General features: G+C 49.3%; 1 protein-coding gene across 1 annotated transcript; it reads left to right on the top strand.

Annotated features, from left to right (window-relative positions):
- Window positions 1-7,927: 7,927 nt before the first annotated feature.
- Window positions 7,928-23,182, top strand: TRIM63 (tripartite motif containing 63). The gene is made up of 9 exons (XM_055574065.1): window positions 7,928-8,234; window positions 9,347-9,519; window positions 12,490-12,658; window positions 13,656-13,751; window positions 14,920-15,153; window positions 16,262-16,284; window positions 16,616-16,740; window positions 21,175-21,246; window positions 22,601-23,182. The coding sequence occupies exons 1-9, from the start codon at window positions 8,076-8,078 to the stop codon at window positions 22,609-22,611; spliced, it is 1,062 nt and encodes a 353-aa protein (XP_055430040.1). The 5' UTR covers window positions 7,928-8,075; the 3' UTR covers window positions 22,612-23,182.
- The last annotated feature ends 699 nt before the right edge of the window (window positions 23,183-23,881 follow it).

The following is a 23,881-nucleotide window of genomic DNA, read 5'->3' on the forward strand; positions in this document are numbered from 1 at the left end:
CACAGCCCGCCACCGCCATCTTGAATGGCAGTGTCGTGGGCGGCACTTCTGCACATGGCCCACCACGCTGAAGTGTCGGGTGCAGCCATTTCTCAGGGAACTCTGGTCTGAAGTGCCAGCTGCAAGGCCTCTGCACGTGGTACCCTAGAAGAAAGTGAAACCCAGGTAAACTCAAAGGGGATAAAAAGGTTAGCCTTTTTATTACCCAGATTCTGTTTGTACTTTCTGGGAATCGTCAATGGACTTTGCCCGTGGCAGCCTCTGTCCTGCTCTTTCAGATCACTCTCCCTGGGGAAGTCACCCACCACGCCATGAGGATGCTCAAGCAGCCCTGTGGAGAGGTGCACTTGCTGGGGAACTAAGGCCATCCACCAGCTTGTCAACCATGTGAATGAGCCGTCTTGGAAGTGGCTCCTCCGGCTCCAGCCAAGCCTTAAGATAAACCGAACTATACTCCCAGCACCAACATCTTCACTAGAGACACTGAACTGGAACCACTGCGATAATAGTATTGACTTCATAAGTTAACAAAGAGCTGCTCTTGATTCCTGACCCACATAAACTGTGTGAAAAAAATAAATGTTTATTATTGTTTTAAGTTGCTAAGTTTTGTGAAAATAAGTTGTGCAGCAATAGATAACACATAGACCATGGGGGTCATCCATAGTCACTGTTCAGTAAATGACAGCCAGTGTTAGTCCCCTGACAGAAAATATTAACAACATTTGCTGAATGTCTGTCACTTGCCAGGTATGTGCCATATGCCTGGGCAAATGGAGTCCCTTCTCTCACCATGAATTTTCAGCAAGGGGTAGAGTGTTGGAAGCAATCACCTAGAACCCTAGACTTTCAAGGCTGAAAAGACCCAGAGATACCACTACTCTACCTGACTCTCATTTTACAGTTGAGATAACTAAGACACAGAGGTTAAATAACCTGCTCAAAATAACAGAACTGATATGTAGAGAAGCCTAAACTTGAACCCAGATCTGTTAGTGCCTGGCAGTCTCTTAACTTGTTGCTCTGAAATCTCAGGACCTTATAGTCAGGGTTTATTGTAGCTCACTGTTTATAAAGCACCTTTGATACTTGAGTTCAGGATCATTTATGTAGAGATCCATTCAGACCTTATTGGCTCCCCGTGTTCCCTGGGGCAGCCCTTTCTCTAAACATCGCCTACTCCTGAGAGGCCTTGTAGCTGCCCACATGGTCATCTGGATCTGGGGACAGAAGTAAGGTGTCTAGAGGGCTTCCAGCCCTGAGTGGCAAGATCCTGATGCTCTACAGCCTTTCCATGGCATGTGGCCAGGCCCAGTGGGCTTTGCCCTGGCATCTGGGGCACTGCATCACACCCTAGACCCCATGAACCTGCCTCTGGCAACTACTCTGGCTTCAGCCTCTGAGCCAATGACTTATTTGTCTGATCCTGTGATTCAGAATGATTCTTCAACGAGAATGACATCGAAGCATGTGACAGCCATCTCAAACCATAAGAAAAACAGTCACCCTCGCCACATCCTTTCTGAGGGTACTCCAGGTGCCACAGAGGCTCGAGGGGAATTCCAAAGGAAGAGGCAGGCAGACCCCACCCTCCAGGGAAGGTCATGGGGACTGCAGGAAGAACCGCACACTCCACACACGTGGAAAGGATCTGCACTATGATGCACCAAGAAAACATCTAAGCAAGCCCGAGCCATGTGGAAATGAAAGGAGAGGTGGAGGGTGGTTTCCTTTCCAGCATCACTGCCCCCAGGCCTGCGTCATCCATCCCGGGGAAGAGGTCCTCTGAGAACACTGCCCCTGGGGAGGGGCAAGCACCTTCAGGGATCATCTCTTAGGGTCACTCCATTTGGCAGATGAAGACACTGGAGGCGGGTGTGGCTTACTGGGCATCACATTGCTTGTCTCTGGCAGACCTGGAGCCTGAGCCCAGGTGTCTGGCTCCCGGGCCAGCATTCTCTTCCCCAACCCAGAGGCCTCAAAATCTCAGTTTTCTGAAAAGTCCCCTCTCAGCGACAATCAAGAAGAGCACAGACTTTGAGGTTAACTTGACCTATTCCCCTAGCTGTGAGACTTAGGGTAACCCCATATGCCAAGCTGTGCCTCAGTTTCCTCATCTGTAAAATGGGGTTAAGTATGACCTACCTGTGGTTGTAGTTAGGACTGAATGAAATAGTGCCATGGAGCTCTGAGTAGATGTCCAGCCCCTTGCAAGCACTGAATCAGTCACAAAGCAAAAACAGTGTTGTTACTCCTATCGCTTTCATCTCTATCTACCTTCTCCTTGTCAGGCCCAGACCATTCTCCCTGCTGCTTTGCCTGACTCCTCTGGCACTAAAGCTCCTCCTAGTAGTAACACACACTCTGGGGGCAGCCCCAGATAAGAAGTCTAGCTCTTAGCTGGGTGACCTTCCGTAAGTCACTTAACCTCTCTGAACTTCAGTTCCTGATATGTCAAAAAGACAAATCAGTGGCACAAAGAATGGTAGTGGAGGTGATTGTTAGAGATGAAAAGAGGTTAATGGGACAAAAACAACAAAATCCCACGTGTAAGACCTTATTTGGATCTTTTTTGGGGGATTTGATTTGACTAACTAAAAAGTAGCCTCTTAAAATGGCCTGGGATTTAATAATATTAAGAAATTTTTGTTATTTTTGTTAAAATAATGGCTTGTGATTATGTAAAAAAAAAAAAAAGAATCCTCGTTAGAAATGCTTACCAAAGTATTTATGGATGAAATGACTTGATGCCTAAGATTGTTTTTGAAATATTCTAGAAAAAAAAAGCGTGTCGGGATAGAGATGAAGTAAGAGTGGGGAAAAGTGGGAAAGAACTGAATCTGGGTTTGGTCACATGAATTCTTAACACTAAATTCTCTCTACTTTTGTATGGTTGGAATTTTCATTAAAAAACGGTATAAAAATGAAGATGTGCGGAGACTTGCAAAGAGAGAAGCAGTACAGTGTAGCAGTTAAGAGCTCCAGGCTCACATGTGCCACTGATATTACACGTTTGTCTTTGCCTCTCACTCTGCAGCTTCAAGCACGTTCAAATAACTGGTAACGATACTGATTTATGACTTGCTTCTTCGGGTGCTGGCTCTGCCACTCATTGGCTGGGAGACTTTGGCCAAATGACTCAGTCCCCCTCTGTAACTCAGCTGCAAAACAGGGAAAATCCTGATCCCGACCTCACTGAGCTATTTTTAAAAAGACTATTTTTTATTTGGCTGCACAGCACCATGTGTGGGCTCTTCGTTCCTCTACCAGGGATCGAACCTGGGCCCTGGCAGTGAAAGCTCAGAGTCCTAACCACTGGACCATGAGGGGATTGCCTCACTGAGTTATTTTGAAGACTGAACAAGAGGGAGGGATGGATGAAAAAGGGCATAGCACAGTGTTTGGCATACAATAAGCACTAGATAAATGTTTCAGTATGAGGAGCATAGGTTTGGGAGTCAGGCTACCTCGGATGTGAACCCCAGCTCAGCTCTCTTCCTCAGGGCTGTGTGACTTTGGCCAAGCCAGTTACTTCTCTGAGTCTCCTTTCTTCCTGGGAAAAACAAAGACCAAAATATCTCCCTTGCAGAGCTGTTGTGAGGATTAAATGACGAGACATGTGTCGCGGCCCAGCGTGGCCCACGCGGGCATTTCCTTTTCTCAGCCCTTGACTTTCAGCAGTACTGGTCTTGCCAGCTCCCAGGCTGGAGTCGATCCCACTGTCCATCTGTGTGGCTTTTGCACCTGGACTGCCAAGTGCTGCTGGTGAAAGTCAACAGAGCCATGTGAATGGCTCCTCTCAAATGGCAAATCTGTGTTGGGAAACATCAGTGAGGCTCTTCTGCTCCCAGAGAGTCCTCCCACCCCTCTCTAGGGCACTTCCTCCTGTGTTTCACAACGGCTGGTCCAAACTTTTTCCACCACTCACTCATGCTACTCGTCCCCCTGCCTCAGCCTCAGAAGGTGACCTCAACTGTTTTTCAACTGACGGAGGTCATCAATATGAGCACATTTCTCTTCATCTCCCAACATCTCTGATTTTAACCTCCATCCTTTCTTCTCTCCTATCCTCCCAACTCAAAGGTTGGACTGTCCCTCTCCTTCCCAAGACTTTATTTTCTTAATTATTTTTAAATTTTTGGCTGCACTGGGTCTTTGTCACTGCACGTGGGCTTTCCCTAGTTGTGGCGAGCAGGCTTCTCATTGAGGTGGCTCATCCTGTCACAGAGCACGGGCTCTCTAGAGCGTGCAGACTTCAGTAGTTGCGGCTCATGGGTTCTAGAGCATGGGCTCAGTAGTTGCGGTGCAGGGGCTTACTCTGAGGCACGTGGGATCATCTCAGACCAGGGATCGAACCAGTGTCCCCTGCATTGGCAGGTGGATTTTTAACCACTGGACTACCAGGGAAGTGCCTTTCAAAGACTTTAGAATCCACTCCATCAACTCCATCCCCCATTTCCACGGTCTGCCCCATCTCAGCCAAGAAAAATTTGCTCAAGCACCCCAATCTCCCCAAAGTCAGTCAGCAGTAACCCTGCTGCCTCTGTTTAATTCATTCACTCATCCACTCCCTTAAGCAGCATTTCCTTTGTGCCTACCGTGTGTCAGGTGCTGGAGGTACAGAGATGAATAGAAACAGTCTTTGCTCTCAGAGTCTTCTAAGTCCAGAGGGAGAACCAGATGGCAAGATGACAAGTGAGATGTGAAGGTGGACCTGTGTTTGATACAGAGAGTGACTGGGTGTGCAATGGGGAGGAAGGAGGAGCCCTAGGATGGCTCTCAGCCTTCTGGTCTGTGCAAATGGCTGGATGGGAGTGCTATTTACTGAGACATGAGACAAAGGAATATAGAAGCAGAAGCTTGGTGGGGAGTGGTGGTGGTGCAGAGATGATGCGTTCTGTTTGGGATATGGTGAGTTGGAGGGGCTATTGGGACATCCCAGTAAAGATTTCCAGCAGATCTTCAGCTTAAAGAAGAGAAGGATCTGAACTTGAATTAGAGATTTGAGAATCATTGACATATGGGAGTTGGAATCCTGAATGGATACAGAGTGCTCTGTGCTGTAAGTAACAGATTAATTACACTGTCATGACGTTTGTTCTCTCACATCTTAGAGGGCAGTTCCAGGGGCAGGTAAACTAGCAGCACAATGATGGCATCAATGACCCCAGTGCTTTCTGCAGTTCCTCTCTGCCATACTCAGGGGTTGATTTCCTTCTCAGACTTGTCCCTTTATAACCTCATTCAAAGGTAAGCACGAAGCTATCTTCTTGCACTTTTTATCAGGGTGGAAATCCTTTGTCTTTAACCCACCTCCACCAGCCTTCGGGTCTCCCTGGCCATAACCAAGTCACTTAGACAAAGGAGAATGGGATGCCATGACAGCCTGAAGCCTTTGTCTCCTATGGCCGTGGAAAGGCCCTCCTTCCCAGAGAACTGTGCTGCCTTAAGTCTGAACAAAACCAAATAAGGAGGAAAGGACAGATTCTTTTCAACTCTCATCCTCTTCCTGGCAGGGTTGACCTGCAGTTCAAGTAGAGAAATGAGGAGCTTGGGCGCCTAAGTCAAATATATCTGGGTTTTGTCCTAGGTCCAGGCTGTGTGACTTCATACAAATTATTTGACTTCTCTGTGCCTGAGTGTCCTCACCTGAGGAATGGGGTACAATAGTTCTTACATTGTTGTACCTGTTGGCTGTTGAGATGATGAAATAAAATAATGATCATGAACTGCATAACCCAGTGCCCAGCACATACTAGGTGCTCAGCAAAAAACTAACCATTGACATTTGGGAGGGACCACCTTCTCCTTGAAACTACCCACTCCTGGGACTTGCCTGGTGGTCCGGTGGCTGGGGTTCCACACTCCAAATGCAGGGGGCCCAGGTTTGATCCCTAATCAGGGACCTAGATCCCATGTGTGACAACTGAAGATCCTGCTGCAATGCGACTTGGCACAGCCAAATAAAGAAACAAATGTTAAAAAAGGATTAAAAAAAAAATGGCCCACTCCTTGTCCTCTAAGACTCCTCCTCTTTCTGTGAGAGATTGCCCCTCTTCTTCTCCTTCCCATTCCCTCCCCATCACAAGGTTGGCTTCTCTGTCCTTACTACTCACTAGGCCTTATCTCAGGGCTTCAACCATCCACTCCTCTCTAGGCTGAGGTCATCAAACTTGTTCTCCTGCTGCCCCTTCTTTGTGAGATCCTGGACACTCCTCCTGTAGGTTCTACAGACTTTTAGGCTCATCCTGGGGCCCAGTAATAGTGTTCCCACTCTCATACCAGCACCTTATACCCATGTCCCTTTGCATGACATTCTACCTTAAAGACATTAGAGCTGCTCTAATAACTTCAAACTGTGGTGCTGGAGAAGACTCTTGAGAGTCCCTAGGACTGCAAGGAGATCAAACCAGTCCATCCTAAAGGAAATCAGTCCTGAATATTCATTGGAAGGACTGACGCCAAAACTCCAATACTTTGGCCACCTGATGCGAAGAACTGACTCATTGGAAAAGACCCTGATGCTGGGAAAGATTGAGGGCAGGAGAAGAAGTGGGTGACAGAGGATGAGATGGTTGGATGGTATCACGGACTCAATGGACATGAGTTTGAGCAAATTCTGAGAGATAGTGAAGGACAGGGAAGCCTGACGTGCTGCAGTACATGGGATCGCAAAGAGTCAGACTTGACTTCGGCACTGAACAACAATGACTTCTACCAGCCAACATGGAAGGTGGTCCAGAAGGATGTGGAGAAAAATTTAAATTTGTGCAGAAAGCAGAGGGGAACATCTGGATAACGTCTAAGTGGATACACAGTGCTTCGGGGCCCTACATGACCGTTATTTGTGTCTGTTTCCCTTCCTAGCCTGGGAGTTTCCCAGGGCAGGGAAAAGGATTACTCATTTATCTCTCACTTTGTTGCCTGATATATAGGACTTCCGTGGTGGCTCAGATGGTAAAGCGTCTGTCTACAATGCGGGAGACCCAGGTTTGATCCCTGGGTTGGGAAGATCCCCTGGAGAAGGAAATGGCAATCCACTCCAGTACTATTGCCTGGAAAATCCCATGGACAGAGGAGCTTGGTAGGCTACAGTCCATGGGGTTGCAAAGAGTCAGACACGACTGAGCGACTTCACTCACTTGTTGCCTGATGTATAGATTGTCACTGTTGTTTAGTCGCTCAGTGTCTGATGAATGAATAAGATTTGTGGCTTTGCCACTTACTTCCCAGATCACTTTGAATAAGATCCCTTCCTTCTTAAACCTCAGTGTCAAAATCTATAAAATGAGAAAACAGACTCTGTATCAAGGGAAGGAACTCTTGTATTAAAATGGAATTAGGGACTTCCCTGGAGGTCCAGTGGTTAAGATTCTTCACTTCCACTGCAAGGGGTGTGGGTTCGATCCCTGGTTGAGGAACTAAGACCCTACATGCGATCCAGAAAGAAAAAAAAAAAATGGAATTAGTGGCCAAGGGATGGAGGGATGGGCTAGCCCTGGTTGGGGACATCTCAGGGTCTTTAGCAACGTGCTGTGCTCGGGGGTAGGCCTTATCTGGGGAGTTGCCCAGGACTCCAGAGGAGGGGATGGATTTATTTTGGTCAGTGAGAGGGCACTGGCTGTTAACCCCACAAATCCCAGTGGCCCCCTCACTCCTTACCAGCCTGCTGTAGGAGGAGACTAATTTTTGGAGGAAACTCTGGGTACCAGTCCTGCCCCAAGCCTGCCCACGAACAAGCTGTTCTTGTTTACGACCCCCGTCCCAAGGGAACAGTGACTGCTCATCCTTACATGTGATCCGAGAGGGTTGGTCTTTCAGGCCTGGAGGAAACTCAAGCTTCGCCAGCCACTTGGCACCGGAATGCTCAGCTGGTCTCCTCCTGGGGCTCATGTGACCAGGGCCCAGCTATAAATATCAGAGGGGCCTCAGACCAAGGCAGAGTTTGGGCGCCAGGAGAGGAAGGCAAAGAGGCTCCGGGCGGGTATTCTGTAACAAAGACCCCCAGGTCTGCTTAGAGCAAGGCAGGTGAAGGAGGCAGCCAGGTGGGTCCCCACGTCTGTCTCCAGGACAACATGGATTATAAGTCGAGCCTGATCCAGGATGGAAACCCCATGGAGAACCTGGAGAAGCAGCTGATCTGCCCCATCTGCCTGGAGATGTTTACCAAGCCGGTGGTCATCTTGCCGTGCCAGCACAACCTCTGCCGGAAGTGTGCCAACGACATCTTCCAGGTCAGTGCTGGGCCTGGCATAGGACTGGGGCTCCAGGCAGCTACTCAGTCTTCCTGTGATGAAAGCTAAAAGAAAACTTCTCTCTTAGTCCGGAACCCTTCCAAACTGGACTTGTTTTTTTCCCCCTCTGAAGTGAACCCCTGCCGAAGTCTCTGGAAGGGGTCGACGGGGCTGGGGAGGTGGCTCTGGCTGACCCATTCCTTCTCCATGACGCACTTCTCCCCTCCCCACCCTGCCTGCAGCTACCCCACCCCGTCCTGAGCACCGCAGTTGACTCTCCAATCAGGAGTCAAATGCTTCAAGTGATAAGTGGGAGAGGCAGGCAGAAAGGAGAGAGAAACCAGACCCCAGGGGCTGGAGCCAGCTCCGCAGTGGCAGGGGGCCCAGATCTTTAGGAGGAGGGTGGCTGAGAGGCACCCTCTCAGCATCTTCCCCTTGAAACTGTTTCCTATAATGGGGAGCAGGAGGGGCTTCATCTCCTTAAGAAAAGAATGGGAGTGGGTGTCCATCCTGGCTGGGAGACAGGCCTCAAAGTTCCCCAGAAGCACTTTACAGAATGGTCTCTATCTTTTCTTTAAAACGCAACTCTAGGAGCTGGCTGTAATTACATGCCCATTTCATGAATGGACAAACCAAGGCTTGGTGAGAAAAGGTTGCTCACCCGAAGTCATTCCAAGAATTACTGTGACTTGACCCTTGGTCTGCTGACCTCCAAACCTGTTGATTCCTTAGTTGATTCTCAGGTGCTCCCTGTGTAAGTGGGCTGGCTCTCTCATATTAGGAAAGAAAGTGAAGTCGCTCAGTTGTGACCGACTCTTTGCAACCCCATGGACGGTAGCCTGCCAGGCTCCTCCATCCATGGGATTTCCCAGGCAAGAGTACTGGAGTGGGTTGCCATTTCCTTCTCCAGGGGATCTTCCCAACCCAGGGATCGAATCCGGGTCTCCGGCGCTACAGGCAGACGCTTTATCCGTCTGAGCCAAGGGGAAGCTTTAAGTTATGTGGTTTGATGAGAATGGTGGTGGTGATCAATGGGGAAGACAGTTGGAGGTCAGAAAGGGAAGGAGCCGAGGAGGGAGCCCAGGCCTCACCTCCGCCCCTGTCGCCAGCAGGCTGCCAATCCCTATTGGACCGGCCGGGTTGGCTCCGCGGCCATGTCTGGAGGCCGTTTCCGCTGCCCTTCCTGCCGCCACGAGGTGATCATGGACCGCCACGGGGTGTACGGCCTGCAGCGGAATCTGCTGGTGGAGAACATCATTGACATCTACAAACAGGAGTGCTCCAGGTCAGTGCTCCCTCCGCGGGGAGGCCATCCCCCTGCCCCTGGCCCATCCTGGGCGTCCAGCGCTTCAGGGCCCCATCCTCCTTCACCTACTCTGGATCCAGTCCCCTAGCTGGAAGAGATATGCCAGTTAGTCCAGACAGCCATCTCCCTTAGGCATGAACAGAGACTCATCTTATCCCCCAGCCCTGGCTCTCGGTGTCATCCAGTGAATGGCAGGGAGACCCAGGCATTAGGCTGTCCTCCTGGAAGATACTGAGACCAAAATCAGGGGACAGATGAGATGTGAGAGGGAGAGTGAGGGAGAGGGAGCCACTGGGGCCAGTTAAGTGGCCCTGATGAGCAGAGAAAGCGCCCAGTGAGAACAAAGCCAGTTTCTCTATAATGATAAGAGCAGTGCCAAACACCAGGAATGCTTCCTGCTGCTGCTTCACAGCGGTTTTTTATGGATTAGCATGGCTTTCATCATCCCTGTTTCATGGAGGAGGAAGCTGAGGCTCAAAGAGGTAAAATCATTTACCCAGAGTTTCGCAGCTGAGAAGGAGAATTGCTGGGACCCAGCCCAACCCATCTAGCTCCAACTCTCCCTGTTTGTGAAATAGCCACTCATTCTTGGGCAGAATTTGTGCCTAGTGGAGGTTGTGCTGTGTTGGGGAGAGATAAAGCTACCAAGCAGATCTTTACTGATCAGCATGTCCTGACAAGAGGCTGCTGACCTCATGGCCCTTGAGGTCCCAAGCCCTCACCAAATACGTGCCCCAGTAAGTCGACAGACTAGTCCTTGTTTGAGAAAGCTCTAGCCAGAGCACTGTGTTTGCTCCTCTGACTCTGTTACTCATGCACGGTAGGGTCTTGGGTGAGTCTCTGGGCCTCTATTTCCTCTGTCTCCAGAAACGGACAGTAAGATTTGCTATCGTGACTATCAAATAGGATGTTGATGGGAAGTGCTCAAGATGGCAAGTATTTACTGAGCATCCACTGCGTGCAGCGCTGCACTGAGCATTTTCCATGCATTATTCCCATTTTAATTCTCACAGTAATCCTTTGAGCCATTTTTACCCTCATTTTCTGATGAGAAAATGGAGACTCAGAGGTTTGTCCGAGGCCACTCAGCTAGCGAGTGGTGAAGCTGAGAGGGAGCCTGTCTGACTGACTCCGTGGTGAACATTCTTGCTACTGCCTCTCTTGTTGCCAGAGTTCAACACTACAAAAATGGGATTATGTTGTTGATCATGATCATAATAAAATCAGTATTGCACCAAAATAATAGAGTCAACCTAGGAAGAGGAAGTTGTGTTTGAACCCTCCCAGGCCTTTCCCCAGAACTGAATGACGACGATAGTTACTGAGGGTCTGCTCCATGCCAGGCACTGCACGTTCATCACGGAGAACTCCTGTCATGATCTCAGTAGCTTGGGGGTGAAACCAGGGCCCAGAGAGGTGAAATCACTTGTCCAAGGTCACCATGAGTAAGCGGCAGAACAGTGTGGACTTGAACCCTGATGCTGGTGCCTGGGGTTGGGAGGATGGGCATCTGGGATGACGGGGGACACAGACACCAGACCGCAGGATTGTACCTCACCTCTGCGCCTGCAGTCACCCCAGAGCTCCCTTCCCAGAGGGCAGAGACAGGTAGCAAAGGGAGAGCCCTGCTGGCATGGGGGACCCTGGGAAGACAAGTCTGAAAAGGAGCTTATTTAAGATCTTGAGGGGACAGTAATGCCCTGGATGTGATCAGTCATGCAGGGCTGTTTGGAGGTGAGGCACTGACATGTTGGGGGACAGTCACCATTTATGACCTGCCTGCCATCGCTCAGTGGTAAAGAATCTGCTTGTCAATGCAGGAGACACAGGAGATATGGGTTCTATCCCTGGGTTGGAAAGATCTCCTGGAGAAGGAAATGGGAACCCACTCCGGTATTCTTGACTGGAGAAATCCATGGACAGCAGAGCCTGGTGGGCTACAGTCCATGGGGTTGCAAAGAGTCAGACACGACTAAGTGACTGAGCACACACACACACTGCTGTGTTAGGGGCTTGGAAATCAGAGATGATGTAGACACACTATTGACTCTAGATGAGTGTAGAGTTAGCCGGGCGGTAAAACCTAGACTCAAAAAATTGAATCTCATGGAGGAAGTAACCATGAGAGAACCATAGATAAAATGCCAGAGGCCCTAAGAGGAGACAGACAAAGGGAGAAAGTCATCCTAAGAGTGTGTGTTTGGGAAGAAAGAGAAAGAAGCAACTCTGGATCCTGGAGAGACTCTCAGGTTGGAAGTTAAGGCTTGTGCTGGGCCATTGGATGGCCCTGGGCTGCCTCTGCTTTCGCTGAGTGACTTGGGGCACACATACCACCTCCTTTTCACCTTGGTACACCTTGCTTACTGATGTATTCTCTCCACCCGTATTCAATCACCACCTTCCCCATGTCAGGCACTGTACATTGCAGATTTAGGGCTGAAGACAGCAGGCAAGTTTCCCTGCTTCGATGGAGATTACAGTCTGGTGGATTAAATATAGAATTCAGTGAGGCCATGAATATAAATTGCTTTGTTGGAAGCCCAATCTGCTGTAACCAAGAGCCTGGGGACTATAATTAGAACAAATGAACATTAGCCTCCCCTGCCCTGACTTGCTGGGCGACATTGGACAAGTCCATTCACCTTTCTTGGACCCAGTTTCCTCCTTTCCAGAACGTCTCAAAATGACTCTGGGATCCTACAACTTTTTCCAGGTCCTGCATTGGCCAGGCCTGGGCCAACTCCATCACTGGAGTTTGAATCCTAGTCTTGGTTTCATTGGCTTCCCTGGTTCTGGGCCCTCAGAGAATGAAAAGAAAAGGATTCAGGACAGACAACCTCTGAGAGCTCGGGTTGTAGATATGGGGTGGGGTGGGGGGCTCCTGGGGCTGCAGGGGAAGACAGGGATTTGAAACCACACCTCATGACTGATGACTCTTCTCCACTTCAGCCGGCCGCTGCAGAAGGGCAGCCACCCCATGTGCAAAGAGCATGAAGATGAGAAAATCAACATCTACTGCCTCACGTGCGAGGTGCCCACGTGCTCCATGTGCAAGGTGTTCGGAGCCCACAAGGCCTGCGAGGTGGCCCCACTGCAGAGTGTCTTCCAGGGACAGAAGGTACTGGCCTGAGCGACTCCCACCCCCAGCCCAAGCCCGCTGGACAGATGATTCAGGATGCGGACTTGATCCCCGTAGATCTGCTGAGCCGGCCTTTCAGGAATAGTCCCCCTGGAGGGACGTCCCGGGCCACAGGGAGAGCTGCCCTTGCCTTCCTTGGGGAGATGGCTGAGCTCATGAGTTATACTTAGAGCAGCTTGAGGGCACCTGGGTGCGGCCCCAAGGGAGAGACCAGATCCCAGAGCCAGGTCACCCGGGTCCTCTCAGGCCATGACTTCTATAACCCAGTGTGGTTTGGGCCCCTGCTACCTCTTTCTGTGCTGGTCACCCCTCCCCAGATCCCCCTGCAGCAAAAGGCAGCCTTCTCCCTGGGTCCCTGGGCCCATGAGAGCCCCACCACCCTGTACATGCGGTAAGCTGTGGCTTCCCAGGTGACTCAGTGGTAAAGAATTCACCTACCAATGCAGGAGACACAGATTCAAACCCTGGGCTGGGAAGATCTCCTGGAGAAGGGAATGGCAACCCACTCCAGTATTCTTGCCTGGCAAATCCCATGGACAGAGGAGCCTGGTGAGTTACAGTCCATAGCATCGCAAAAGAGTCGGACATGACTTTCTGACTAAGCAACAACAACCCCTTTCTGTACTCTTTCCTCCCCTCCTTCCTCTTGTCTCTTGATCTTTCTCTTCTAGAATTCTCCAACCTATTTTTTTTTTTTCCTGGATCCCTTCATTCCTAGAAACAAGCCCCTCCTTGGCCAGCACATTGCTGTGCATTTGGGGCAACTCACTTCCCCTCTCTGTGCCTCCACTGTGATATGAGGGATGCAGTGTCTCTCTGGTGTGCTCTGCTCTGGACCTGAGCTGCACCCCAGAAAGAGGCTCTTTCTAGCAGAGAGGGGAGTGAGGGTGCTGTGTTGCCGCCACTCCCATGAGGGTGGGCCCTGAGACTATTTTTGTCTCTCCTCTCCTGTTCCCCCACCATCCCTCCCATCTAGACTGAGCTGAGTAACTGTATCTCCATGCTGGTGGCAGGGAACGACCGTGTGCAGACCATCATCACTCAGCTAGAGGACTCCTGTCGAGTGACCAAGGTGAGGGGAAGCATAGCTGGGCCTGGGCATTCGAAGCCTCCCAGGGCAACCTGGTCTCTGGGGTGGCTTCCCCATCGAGCCTGGGCCTGGAGTGTTCACACAGGGATGGTTGGGGAGGGAATGACTACTAATCCATTTATTCATTCACTCACAAAAGCTTCTTGAGAATAGCTGGGTACCAGGCTCTGCCAAAGATGCTGAGGATGGGGTGGTGAGGAAGACAGACCAGGTCCCTGACTTCAGGCAGTGTCCCCTTCAATCATTCCCAGCATTTATCCAGGGAACTAGTAGTTCTTAGAGCATTGTTCTCCTGTGTGCTGTACACTAAAGCTTCTCAGGCTTTAATGGGAAACTTGAAATCACCCTGAGATTTTGTTAGAATTCAAGTTCTGATTCAGTAGGTCTAGAAGGAGGAATGAGATTGTGCTTTTCTAACAAGCTCCCAGGATTTGCCCAAGTTGCTTGCCCATGGACCACACTCTGAGGAGCAAGACAGTAGAGGCAGAGGACTCTTTTCTATTCCTGCAAAAGCATCCATGATTTTTCATATCCCCTTGAGGTGGGGACCTGGGAATGACATGGGGGGTTGGGAGTGATCAGTGTATTTCTGATGGATAGAGTTGTGTGAGTATAGGTTCAGAGAAGGAAGAAGGATGTTGTTATTATCCACGAGGGGCCCCCAGTCTAATGAGATGCTACTATTATACCCAGTTTATAGGTAAGAAAACGAAAATGTAGCGTCAGTGTTGGACAGCAGGGAGCCTCAATGTGGATACCATTGCCAGGGGTGGGGTGGGGCTGCTTCTCCACTTCTCTGGGGACCAAATGATGCAGAATTTCCCAAATCTGGTCTTGGTCCTAAAGTGGAGAAAGAGTGTGACTGGGGGCACACAGGAGGCCCACATATGTCACCCCACCTGACCCTAGAGTCTCCACTTTTGAGGAAAGGTGTAGTTTTCTCTACGACGCCAGCCTCCAAACGTTGCTGGCAAACCCTAGCAAATGCTTTCTTTTGGCTAAGGCTTTGTTTCGTGTTCTGCAAAATGGGGGTGTGGTAAATCTCTCCCAGCTCTAGACTCTTCATTCCTAGCACACCCATCCCAGGAAGGAAGGGTGGGGGATAGGAAGGAGGACCTGCAGGACGTGACTTGGAGATCTCTGTCCCCAGGAGAACAGTCACCAGGTGAAAGAAGAACTGAGCCAGAAGTTTGACACGCTGTACGCCATCCTAGACGAGAAGAAGAGCGAGCTGCTGCAGCGGATCACGCGCGAGCAGGAGGAGAAGCTCGGCTTCCTCGAGGCCCTCATCCAGCAGTACCGGGAGCAACTGGACAAGTCCACCAAGCTGGTGGAGACAGCCATCCAGTCTCTGGACGAGCCCGGTGGCGCCATCTTCCTCCTGGTGAGCAGTCCTGGGAGGGGGTGGGCACTTCAACTCAGCAGCTCCAAGGGGCAAGTTGGGCTCCATCACTGATCACCAAAGACTATGCCTTTGGGGAAGTTATTTCAAGCTCATTCATATTAAAAGACTCAGTCTCCTCATCTGTATGTGCTATGCTGTGCTTAGTTTCTCAATCATGTCCAACTCTTTGTGACCGAATGGACTCTAGCCCGCCAGGCTCTTCTGTCCATGGGGATTCTCCAGGCAAGAATACTGGAGTGGATTGCCATGCCCTCCTCCAAGGGATTTTCACAACCCAGGGATTGAACCCAGGCCTCCTGCTTTGCAGGTGGATTCTTTACTATCTGAGCCATCAGGGAAGCCCAAGAATACTGGAGTGGGTAGCCTATCCTTTCTCCAGGGGAACTTCCTGACCCAGGAATCGAACCGGGATCTCCTGCATTGCAGGCAGATTCTTTACCAGCTGAGCTACCCAGGAAGCCCCTGACTGCATAGTGAGCATGTAACAATTTCTCCCTCCCTTCCTCTCAACTGATTTTATGAAGATTAAATAAAAGGATGCTTGTGAAATGCCTTTGCAAGCTGCAAAATACAGTGCCCATGTGGAGACTATTAACTGAGCACCTGCTGTAGGCCAGTCGCTGAGATGGAGAGACAGATGAAAGAGACAGCCCTACCCTAGAAGAGCTTGTTGGGGGAAACATGAAGGGATCAGCTGTAAGATTTTGTAAGGAAGAGTTAAGTTCAATAAAAATTTCCTAAGCACATACTGTGGGCCAGGCTTTGTGCTAGACATCGGGTATAAAAAGGTGATTAGAATATGATTCTCAACTTGGGGATTTCCGTTTAAGAGTGCTTAGGTGAATACTCCTAGAATCCAAGCTTCCTGCCACAACGGGAGGGTCCTAGGATAATGACCAAGGCCTGTGCAGACCATGGGCAGAGGGAAAATCCAAGTTCTGTTTGGCTGAAGCTGATGAACAGGTCAAAGCTGGGCAAGGGGTTGGCACCAAGTGTGCATCCGCAGTGCCTGGTCACCGGTTTTGCTGATTTCCTGGGGCTCCCCTTTCTGCAGTTCTAACCCTTTGCTCTTTCTCTCCCCCCACAGAGTGCCAAGCAGCTCATCAGAAGGTCAGTGTCTCCCCAGGGCTATGAGTCAAGGTTCTAGTTCCCCTCAGGGCCTCTGACATGTTCAGACGGCCTCCTCCTTTGCATTAGTTCTGCTGGGAGGGTCTTCCCCCAGGCTACCTTTCCTACCCTTTGCCTCCCTGCTGTCTTAGACATCTATTCTGCTTGTGACCCAAGGGAAAATACTCCACCCTCCAGGGAAGCCTCTGGGTGCAAGGCCTGGGTGTGGACACAAGCATGTGCCCTGGTGTAAGTTGGAGCTAAAAGGCCTCCTTCCTTCTCTGGGACCAGAGATCTCACTGTGCCCCTCCCCCCTTTGCTCTCTGCCCCACAGCATCGTGGAAGCTTCCAAGGGTTGCCAGCTGGGGAAGATAGAGCAGGGCTTTGAAAACATGGACTACTTTACTTTGGACTTAGAGCACGTAGCTGACACCCTGAGGACCATCGACTTTGGGACAGGTAAGGGATTATTTCCCCTGCAAGTCAGCTTCCCTCCCACTGAGACCCACATGGAGGATACACTGCCAGACATACCCAGATATCCATCAGACTTGTACAGTCAACTTCTGGATGAGCCCAGCTCAATAAATTATGTATGGATCTGCTATAGGGAGGAACTTGGGGTGATAGAAACAGCAAGGCAACTTGGAATCAGGCAGTTCAGTTCAGTTCAGTCACTCAGTCGTGTCCGACTCTTTACAACCCCATGGACTGCAGCACACCATGCTTCCCTGACCATCACCAAATCCCGGAGCTTGCTCAAACTCACGTCCATCAGGTTGGTGATGAAATCCAACCATCTCATCCTCTGTCGGCCCCTTCTCTTCCTGCCTTCAGTCTTTCCCAGCATCAGGGTCTTTTCCAATGAGTCATTTCTTCACATCAGGTGGCCAAAGTATTGGAGCTTCAGCTTCAGCATCAGTCCTTCCAATTAATATTCAGGGTGGATTTCCTTTAGGATTGACTGGTTTGATCTCCTTGCTGTCCAAGGGACTCTCAAGAGTTCTCTCCAACACCACGGTTCAAAAGCATCAATTCTTCGGCACTCAGCCTTCTTTCTGGTCCAACTCTCACATCCATACATGACTACTAGAAAAACCATAGCTTTTAGACAGACCTTTGTTGGTAAACTAATGTCTCTGCTTTTTAATATGCTGTCTAGGTTGGTCATAGCTTTTCTTCCAAGGAGCAAGCATCTTTTAACTTCATAAAATCAGGCAGACCTAAGATCAAATCTGGTTCTGCTACTTCTATTTTTTTTTTTTTTTTTTTTTTGGCTTCACTGGGTCTTCGTTGCTGTGTGCGGGCTTTCTCTAGTTATAGTGCATGGACTTTTCTCATTTTGGAGCACAGGCTTAGTTATCTTCCCGCACGTGGACTCTTTCCAGACTGGGAATGGAACCCGTGTTCCATGCATTGGCAGGTGGATTCTTAACCACGGAACCACCCAGTTCTGCCATTTCTTATCTTTTGTGGCACTTTGATGGTTCCCTCCACCTCTCTGAGCTTCATTTCCTCACTTTAAACTTAGGTTACAAATGGGCCTACTGATAATGACCACTGAATGATGCTGTGCAACAAATAAGACATTGATTCAGAGGCCTCTGTAAGGTACTAGACAAATACTGCTACTGCTAAGTCGCTTCAGTCGTGTCCGACTCTGTGCGACCCCATAGACGGCAGCCCACCAGGCTCCCCCGTCCCTGGGATTCTCCAGGCAAGAACACTGGAGTGGGTTGCCATTTCCTTCTCCAATGCATGAAAATGAAAAGTGAAAGTGAAGTTGCTCAGTCGTGTCTGACTCTTAGCGACCCCATGGACTGCAGCGCACCAGGCTCCCCCGTCCCTGGGATTCTCCAGGCAAGAACACTGGAGCGGGTTGCCATTTCCTTCTCCAATGCATGAAAATGAAAAGTGAAAGTGAAGTTGCTCAGTCGTGTCCGACTCTTAGCGACCCCATGGACTGCAGCGCACCAGGCTCCTTCGTCCGTAGGATTTTCCAGGCAAGAGTACTGGAGTGGGGTGCCATTGCCTTACTAGTTATTGCCTAAATCTAGTCTTAGCTTCAGCTTCCTACTGCCGTAAACTTGGATGCTCAGGCACCTTAATTTATCTATATTCTGCCCTTGCTTCTGTCTGTGATTACTTTTCCACAGAGTACCTATAATAATTGTAACAATATAGCCATAACAATAATAAAGGAAAAATAATAAGAAAGCACGAGGAACCAGATGGAGAACAAAGATGTTGATAGTTCGCTCAAGGTTTCACAGTTGAAAGGTAGCTAGTTAGCAACAAAGAGAGGGAGGGCAGATCCAGTTCTGTTGAATGTTGCCTTTGTGTGAGAGGTGATGCTCCAGTGGTCTGCTGAGAGTAAGAAAGAGGGGTAGGGGTCGTGTAGGGGCAGGGAAGAGCTATGAATGGGCTTGCAAGAGAAAGAAAAGCTTCTTGGCACCTCCTGCGTCTGCTCGCCTGCAAGCTTTCAGAATCCGGAGTGTTAAATCCATTCTCAGAAGCCCAAATATACTCTATTCTTGGGTAAGGATGACATACATCCCAAAGCTGAGGTGTCAATGAAAGTGTTAGTCGCTCAGTCATGTCTGACTCTTTGTGACCCCATGGACTGTAGCCCACCAGGCTCCTCTGTCCATGGGATTATCCAGGCAAGAATACTGGAGTGGGTTGCCATTTTCTTCTCCAGGGTATCTTCCTGACCCAGGGATCAAACCTGGGTTTCTGGCATTGCAGACAGATTCTTTACTGTCTGAACCACCAGGGAAGTTGCCAGTCACCAGGGAGGTGTCAATGAACTTGGGTAAATCCATGGCTGTAGATCATCTGGGCTTCCCAGGTGGTGTTAAAGAACTCGGCTGCTAATACAGGAGATGTAAGAGATGCCGGTTCGATCCCTGGGTTGGGAAGATCCCCTGGAGTCACCCTCCCTTAACTAAGATATTCAAGAGTGGATAATACTGTGTGAACAGTCTGACACTGTGAATACCTGCGCTGCCTTCAGTAATCTCCCTGAGCCTCTCTGTGTCCTCACGGGTAAATGGGGAGCATACCCATGGCTACCATTCATTGAGAACTTTCTGTGTCCTGGCCACTGAGCCCTGGACATGAATTCTGTTGTTTAATACAACAACTTTAAGAGGTAGTTCTTTTGTCATCTCCGTTTTGTAGTCAAGGCAATAAAACCAAGGAAAGGTGGGAGAATGGATCCATGACCATGTACGACTGAGTCCCTTTGCTGTCCACCTGAAACTATCACAGTGTTGTTAATCGGCCATACTCCAATATAAAATGAAAAATTAAAAAAATAAAACCAAGGAAAGGTGAGTGATTTGCAGAGGCTACATAGGCAGTAAGTGCAGGTTCCACCGAGGGTCATCTGGGGATTGTATGAGGCAATGCGTGTATAGTCCTTAGCACAAGTTAGCACTTGGCACATAGTAAATTCTTAGAAAATGCTGCTATAAGTAGTTAATTGTAATAATGGTTTAAACCACCACCACAAAAAAAAAAAAAAAAAAATTCCTCGAGTTATGTACAGATCCCAGTTGTCAGTTTGGAGGAATTAACTCTTTCAAGCCCTTCTCCAGATACTCTTGACAAATACTCTGAGTCTGTACTGACCCCTTCAGGGCACCCAAAGGCTCAAAGAAGGGGCTTGAGAGAGGGGGTGGGGAAGGGGCCTGTCCCCTCTGAGTAGAGCTTGAAGGCGAGACCCCAGGACGGGAAAGTGAGCACAGAGCTTACACCGTAGTCACCATCTGGGGCTCAGTTTCAGGCAACTGATGAGCAGATGGCCCCTGAAGGGCTTCCCACCCTGTATCCATGGCCCTGTAGGCTAAGGAATGCGGGAAAACTGGACAAGGAGTGTGAGGCAAGCAGATTTCAAAGACTGAGCAGATTCCTTCAGGATAAGGACTCTGATTCCTGAGGACCAAGGCATTTCCCTGTTTCCCAGGTAATGATGCTCTGTGTGCAGAGGCAGACAGTCTGGGTATGCATTCCCAGGGTCTCCTCTGGTCACAGGCAGACCAGGGAAGAGATGCTGCTGCTACTGGAACAAAGGAGGTCTTGAGCCTCCCTGCCTTGGAGCGTGTCGGGGGAAGGAGGAGGGCGGGGAAGGAGGACCAAACCCATCACCTCCTGGGCCCCTGAGGTCACCAACATGGCCCTTTGATCCTGACTGGACAGTGAGAGATTTTATTTTGGGGGGGCTCCAAAATCACTGCAGATAGTGACTACAGCCACGAAATTAAAAGATGTTTGCTCCTTGGAAGAAAAGCTATGACCAACATAGACAGCATATTAAAAAGTAGAGACATTACTTTGCTGACAAAGGTCCGTCCAGTTAAAGCTATGGTTTTCCCAGTAGTTGTGTATGGATGTGAGAGTTGAACTATAGAGAAAGCTGAGCGGCAAAGAATTGATGCTTTTGAACTGTGGTGTTGGAGAAAACTCTTGAGAGTCCCTTGGACAGCAGGAAGATCCAACCAGTCCATCCTAAAGGAAATCAGTCCTGAATATTCATTGGAAGGACTGATGTTGAAGTTGAAACTCCAATACTTAGGCCACCTGATGTGAAGAACTGACTCACTGGAAAAGACCCTGATGCTGGGAAAGATTGGAGGCAGGAGGAGAAGGGGCCAACAGAGGAGTAGATGGTTGGATGGCATCACCGACTCAATGGACATGAGTTTGAGCAAACTCCAGGAGTTAGTGATGGACAGGGAAGTCTGGTGTGCTGCAGTCCATGGGGTCACAAAAAGTCAGACATGATGGAGCGACTGAACTGAACTGGGTGTCTCCAGCCTGGATCTCCTTTGAACCTCTCCTCTGAGACACCAGCCCCAATCTAAGGCAATTGTTCTTTGTCAAACACAGATGAGGAAGAGGAGGAGTTCATTGAAGAAGAAGATCACGAAGAGGAAGAGTCCACAGAGGGGAAGGAAGAAGGTGAGATACCCATTTACCTCCACTTTTTCATTCATTCAGTGACAACTTGAGAGCCCTACTGAGTGACACTGGGATGATGTTTCTAGTCCCCAGTAGGGGTTTTAAACCCTTTTTAAGAGTTTTTAAGGTAAAATTAAAAAGAGATTTTAAGGTAAAATCCCGTTCCCTTTTCTCTTAGAGAAATCCCTCCAACTATTCATAATAAAGAGTTCTCAGTTTACCTCTAAATGACCTTCCCAAATGCAAAGTGACACAGTATAACAGAAGTCATAGAGAGCACTCAGGCTTGGCTCAATATTCAAAATTTAAAAAAATTAGTTGTCAGCATTTTTTAAATTAGTAGTCTTTTTTAAAAAGGAGCTTTTGTTTTTTAAAAGAAGATTTCAATAAAGAATTTGAATTTTCATCTTGTGAAAATTTGGAAAGAGTGAACAGTGCTGGGGCTTCCCTGGTAGCTCAGCGGTAAAGAATCCGCCTGTAATGCAGGAGACATGGGTTTGATCCCTGGGTTGGGAAGATCCCCTGGAGGAGGAAATGGCAACCCACTCCAGCATTCTTACCTGGATAATACCATGGACAGCAGAGCCTGCTGAGCTATAGTCCATGAGGTCACAAAAGAGTTGGACATAACTGAGCAACTAACACTTTCATTTGTCAGCTGTCTGTAGTTTTTTGCATTGGATCTGCAATCCATAGCAATTCAGGCAGCTAAATTCCATTTTGATTTTAAAAGGAAGAGGTCAGGCAGGAATTAGTGGTCACTCAGTCATGTCTTGGAGAAGACAATGGCACCCCACTCCAGTACTCTTGCCTGGAAAATCCCATGGACGGAGGAGCCTGGTAGCCTGCAGTCCATGGGGTCGCTAAGAGTCGGACCCGACTGAGCGACTTCACTTTCACTTTTCACTTTCATGCATTGGAGAAGGAAATGGCAACCCACTCCAATGTTCTTGCCTGGAGAATCCCAGGGATGGGGGAACCTGGTGGGCTGCCGTCTATGGGGTTGCACAGAGTCAGACACAACTGAAGCGACTTAGCAGCAGCGGCAGCAGCAGCAGCAGTCATGTCTGACTCTTTGTGACCCCATGGACTGAAGCCTACCAGGCTTCTCTGTCCATGGGATTTTCCAGGCAAGAGTACTGGAGTGGGTTGCCATTTCCTTCTCCAGAGGATCTTCCCAACCCAGGGATCGAACCTAGGTCTCCCGCATTGTAGGCAGACGCTTTGCCGTCTGAGCCACCAGGGAAGCCCAGACAGGAATTGGGGTTTGATAATTTTTTCCCCGCAGCTTGGTAAGCCCTGCGTCCTCCTGCGTTCCCATCTCACCTTGATTTTCTTTGTCTTTTTCTTTCAGGACACCAGTAAGGCGATGATGAGGGAGAGACCCTCTAGATGCAGAGAGACCGGGGAGGGTGGGGATGGGCCCAGCTGCCTTAGTGACAGGCCCAGGGTGGGAGGGGTCAGGGCCCCTGGCGGGGCAACGGGGAGGTGTGTCTTCTCTCTGCTCAGAGAGCAGGAACTAGGAGTAGGACCCCACCGCTGTGTCCAGCGTTGCGAACCAGAATTGGAAACGTGCTTGAAACAACCACACTGGATTCTTTTCTACGTTGGTGCAAAATGGAATATTTTGTACATTTTTTAAATGTGATTTTTGTATACTTGTATATGTATGCCAATTTGGTGCTTTTTGTAAAGGAACTTTTGTATGATAATGCCTGGTCATTGTGTGACTGGCGATTGTTATAAAGAAGGGAAGGAAGCCAGGTTGATACAGCTGCCCACTTCCTCTACTTGGTGGGTTAGCACTCACAGGTCCAGGAAAGGATAACGTACTGTATTTCAGTGTCTATACCCCACATAAGGGACGGTGACCGAGTTTGTGTTATATGTTGTTTTAATAAATGCACAGCGCTTTCTTCCAATTATTACTAAAAGAGCTGGGGTTTCATTCAGCCTTTTTTTTTAGTTCCAGTGAGGAGAGTTCAGGGCAGACGGACAGAAGGTCTGCTAGGAAGTGTAGGGCAGGAAATAGACAGTAATGGCAAAAACCCAGGTTTCTATCCCACCAAACAAGTTGTCCTTCAAACTGGCATTTCCCAAGGAGAGCTCCTTGGAAAACTGGCCCTGACAGGACCCTTCAGAAAAGATTTCATTCAATGCCTTGTTCTCTGGTTCTCTAGAAAACACAGCCTGAGGCAAAGAGTGAATAGTTCAGCTACATTCCCAGGACAGTCAGAGTGAAGGGAAGTGGAAGCCAGGCAGGAAACAAGTGAAGTGAAAGTCACTCAGTCACTTCCGACTCTTTGCGACCCCATGGGCTATACAGTCCATGGAATTCTCCAGGCCAGAATACTGGAATGGGTAGCCTTTCCCTTCTCCAGGGGATCTTCCCAACCCAGGGATTGAACCCAGGTCTCCCTCACTGCAGGCAAACCCTTCACCAGCTGAGCCACTAGGGAGGAAAGCAAATATATAAAGTATCACGTTACCAAGCTGGCCACAGCTTCACCAAGAGACTGGCTGCTTGCTCAAGCATGGGAGACGCTTCTAGCAGGGCAGAAAGAATAATGTGCCTTGAGCAGTTCCTCAGTAGGAAGAAGGGGGAGACTTGTCTACTGGCTTCTTTCACCTCCCA

The sequence above is a fragment of the Bubalus kerabau genome, chromosome 3 (genome assembly GCF_029407905.1).
Source record: "Bubalus kerabau isolate K-KA32 ecotype Philippines breed swamp buffalo chromosome 3, PCC_UOA_SB_1v2, whole genome shotgun sequence".
Taxonomy (NCBI): Eukaryota; Metazoa; Chordata; class Mammalia; order Artiodactyla; family Bovidae; genus Bubalus; species Bubalus kerabau.

Coding starts and splice junctions, on each gene's coding strand:
- TRIM63 (XM_055574065.1), top strand. CDS start 8,076: ATGGATTATAAGTCGAGCCTGATCCAGGATGGAAACCCCATGGAGAAC. Junction 8,235..9,346: donor GTGCCAACGACATCTTCCAG/GTCAGTGCTGGG, acceptor TGTCGCCAGCAG/GCTGCCAATCCCTATTGGAC. Junction 9,520..12,489: donor TACAAACAGGAGTGCTCCAG/GTCAGTGCTCCC, acceptor TCTCCACTTCAG/CCGGCCGCTGCAGAAGGGCA.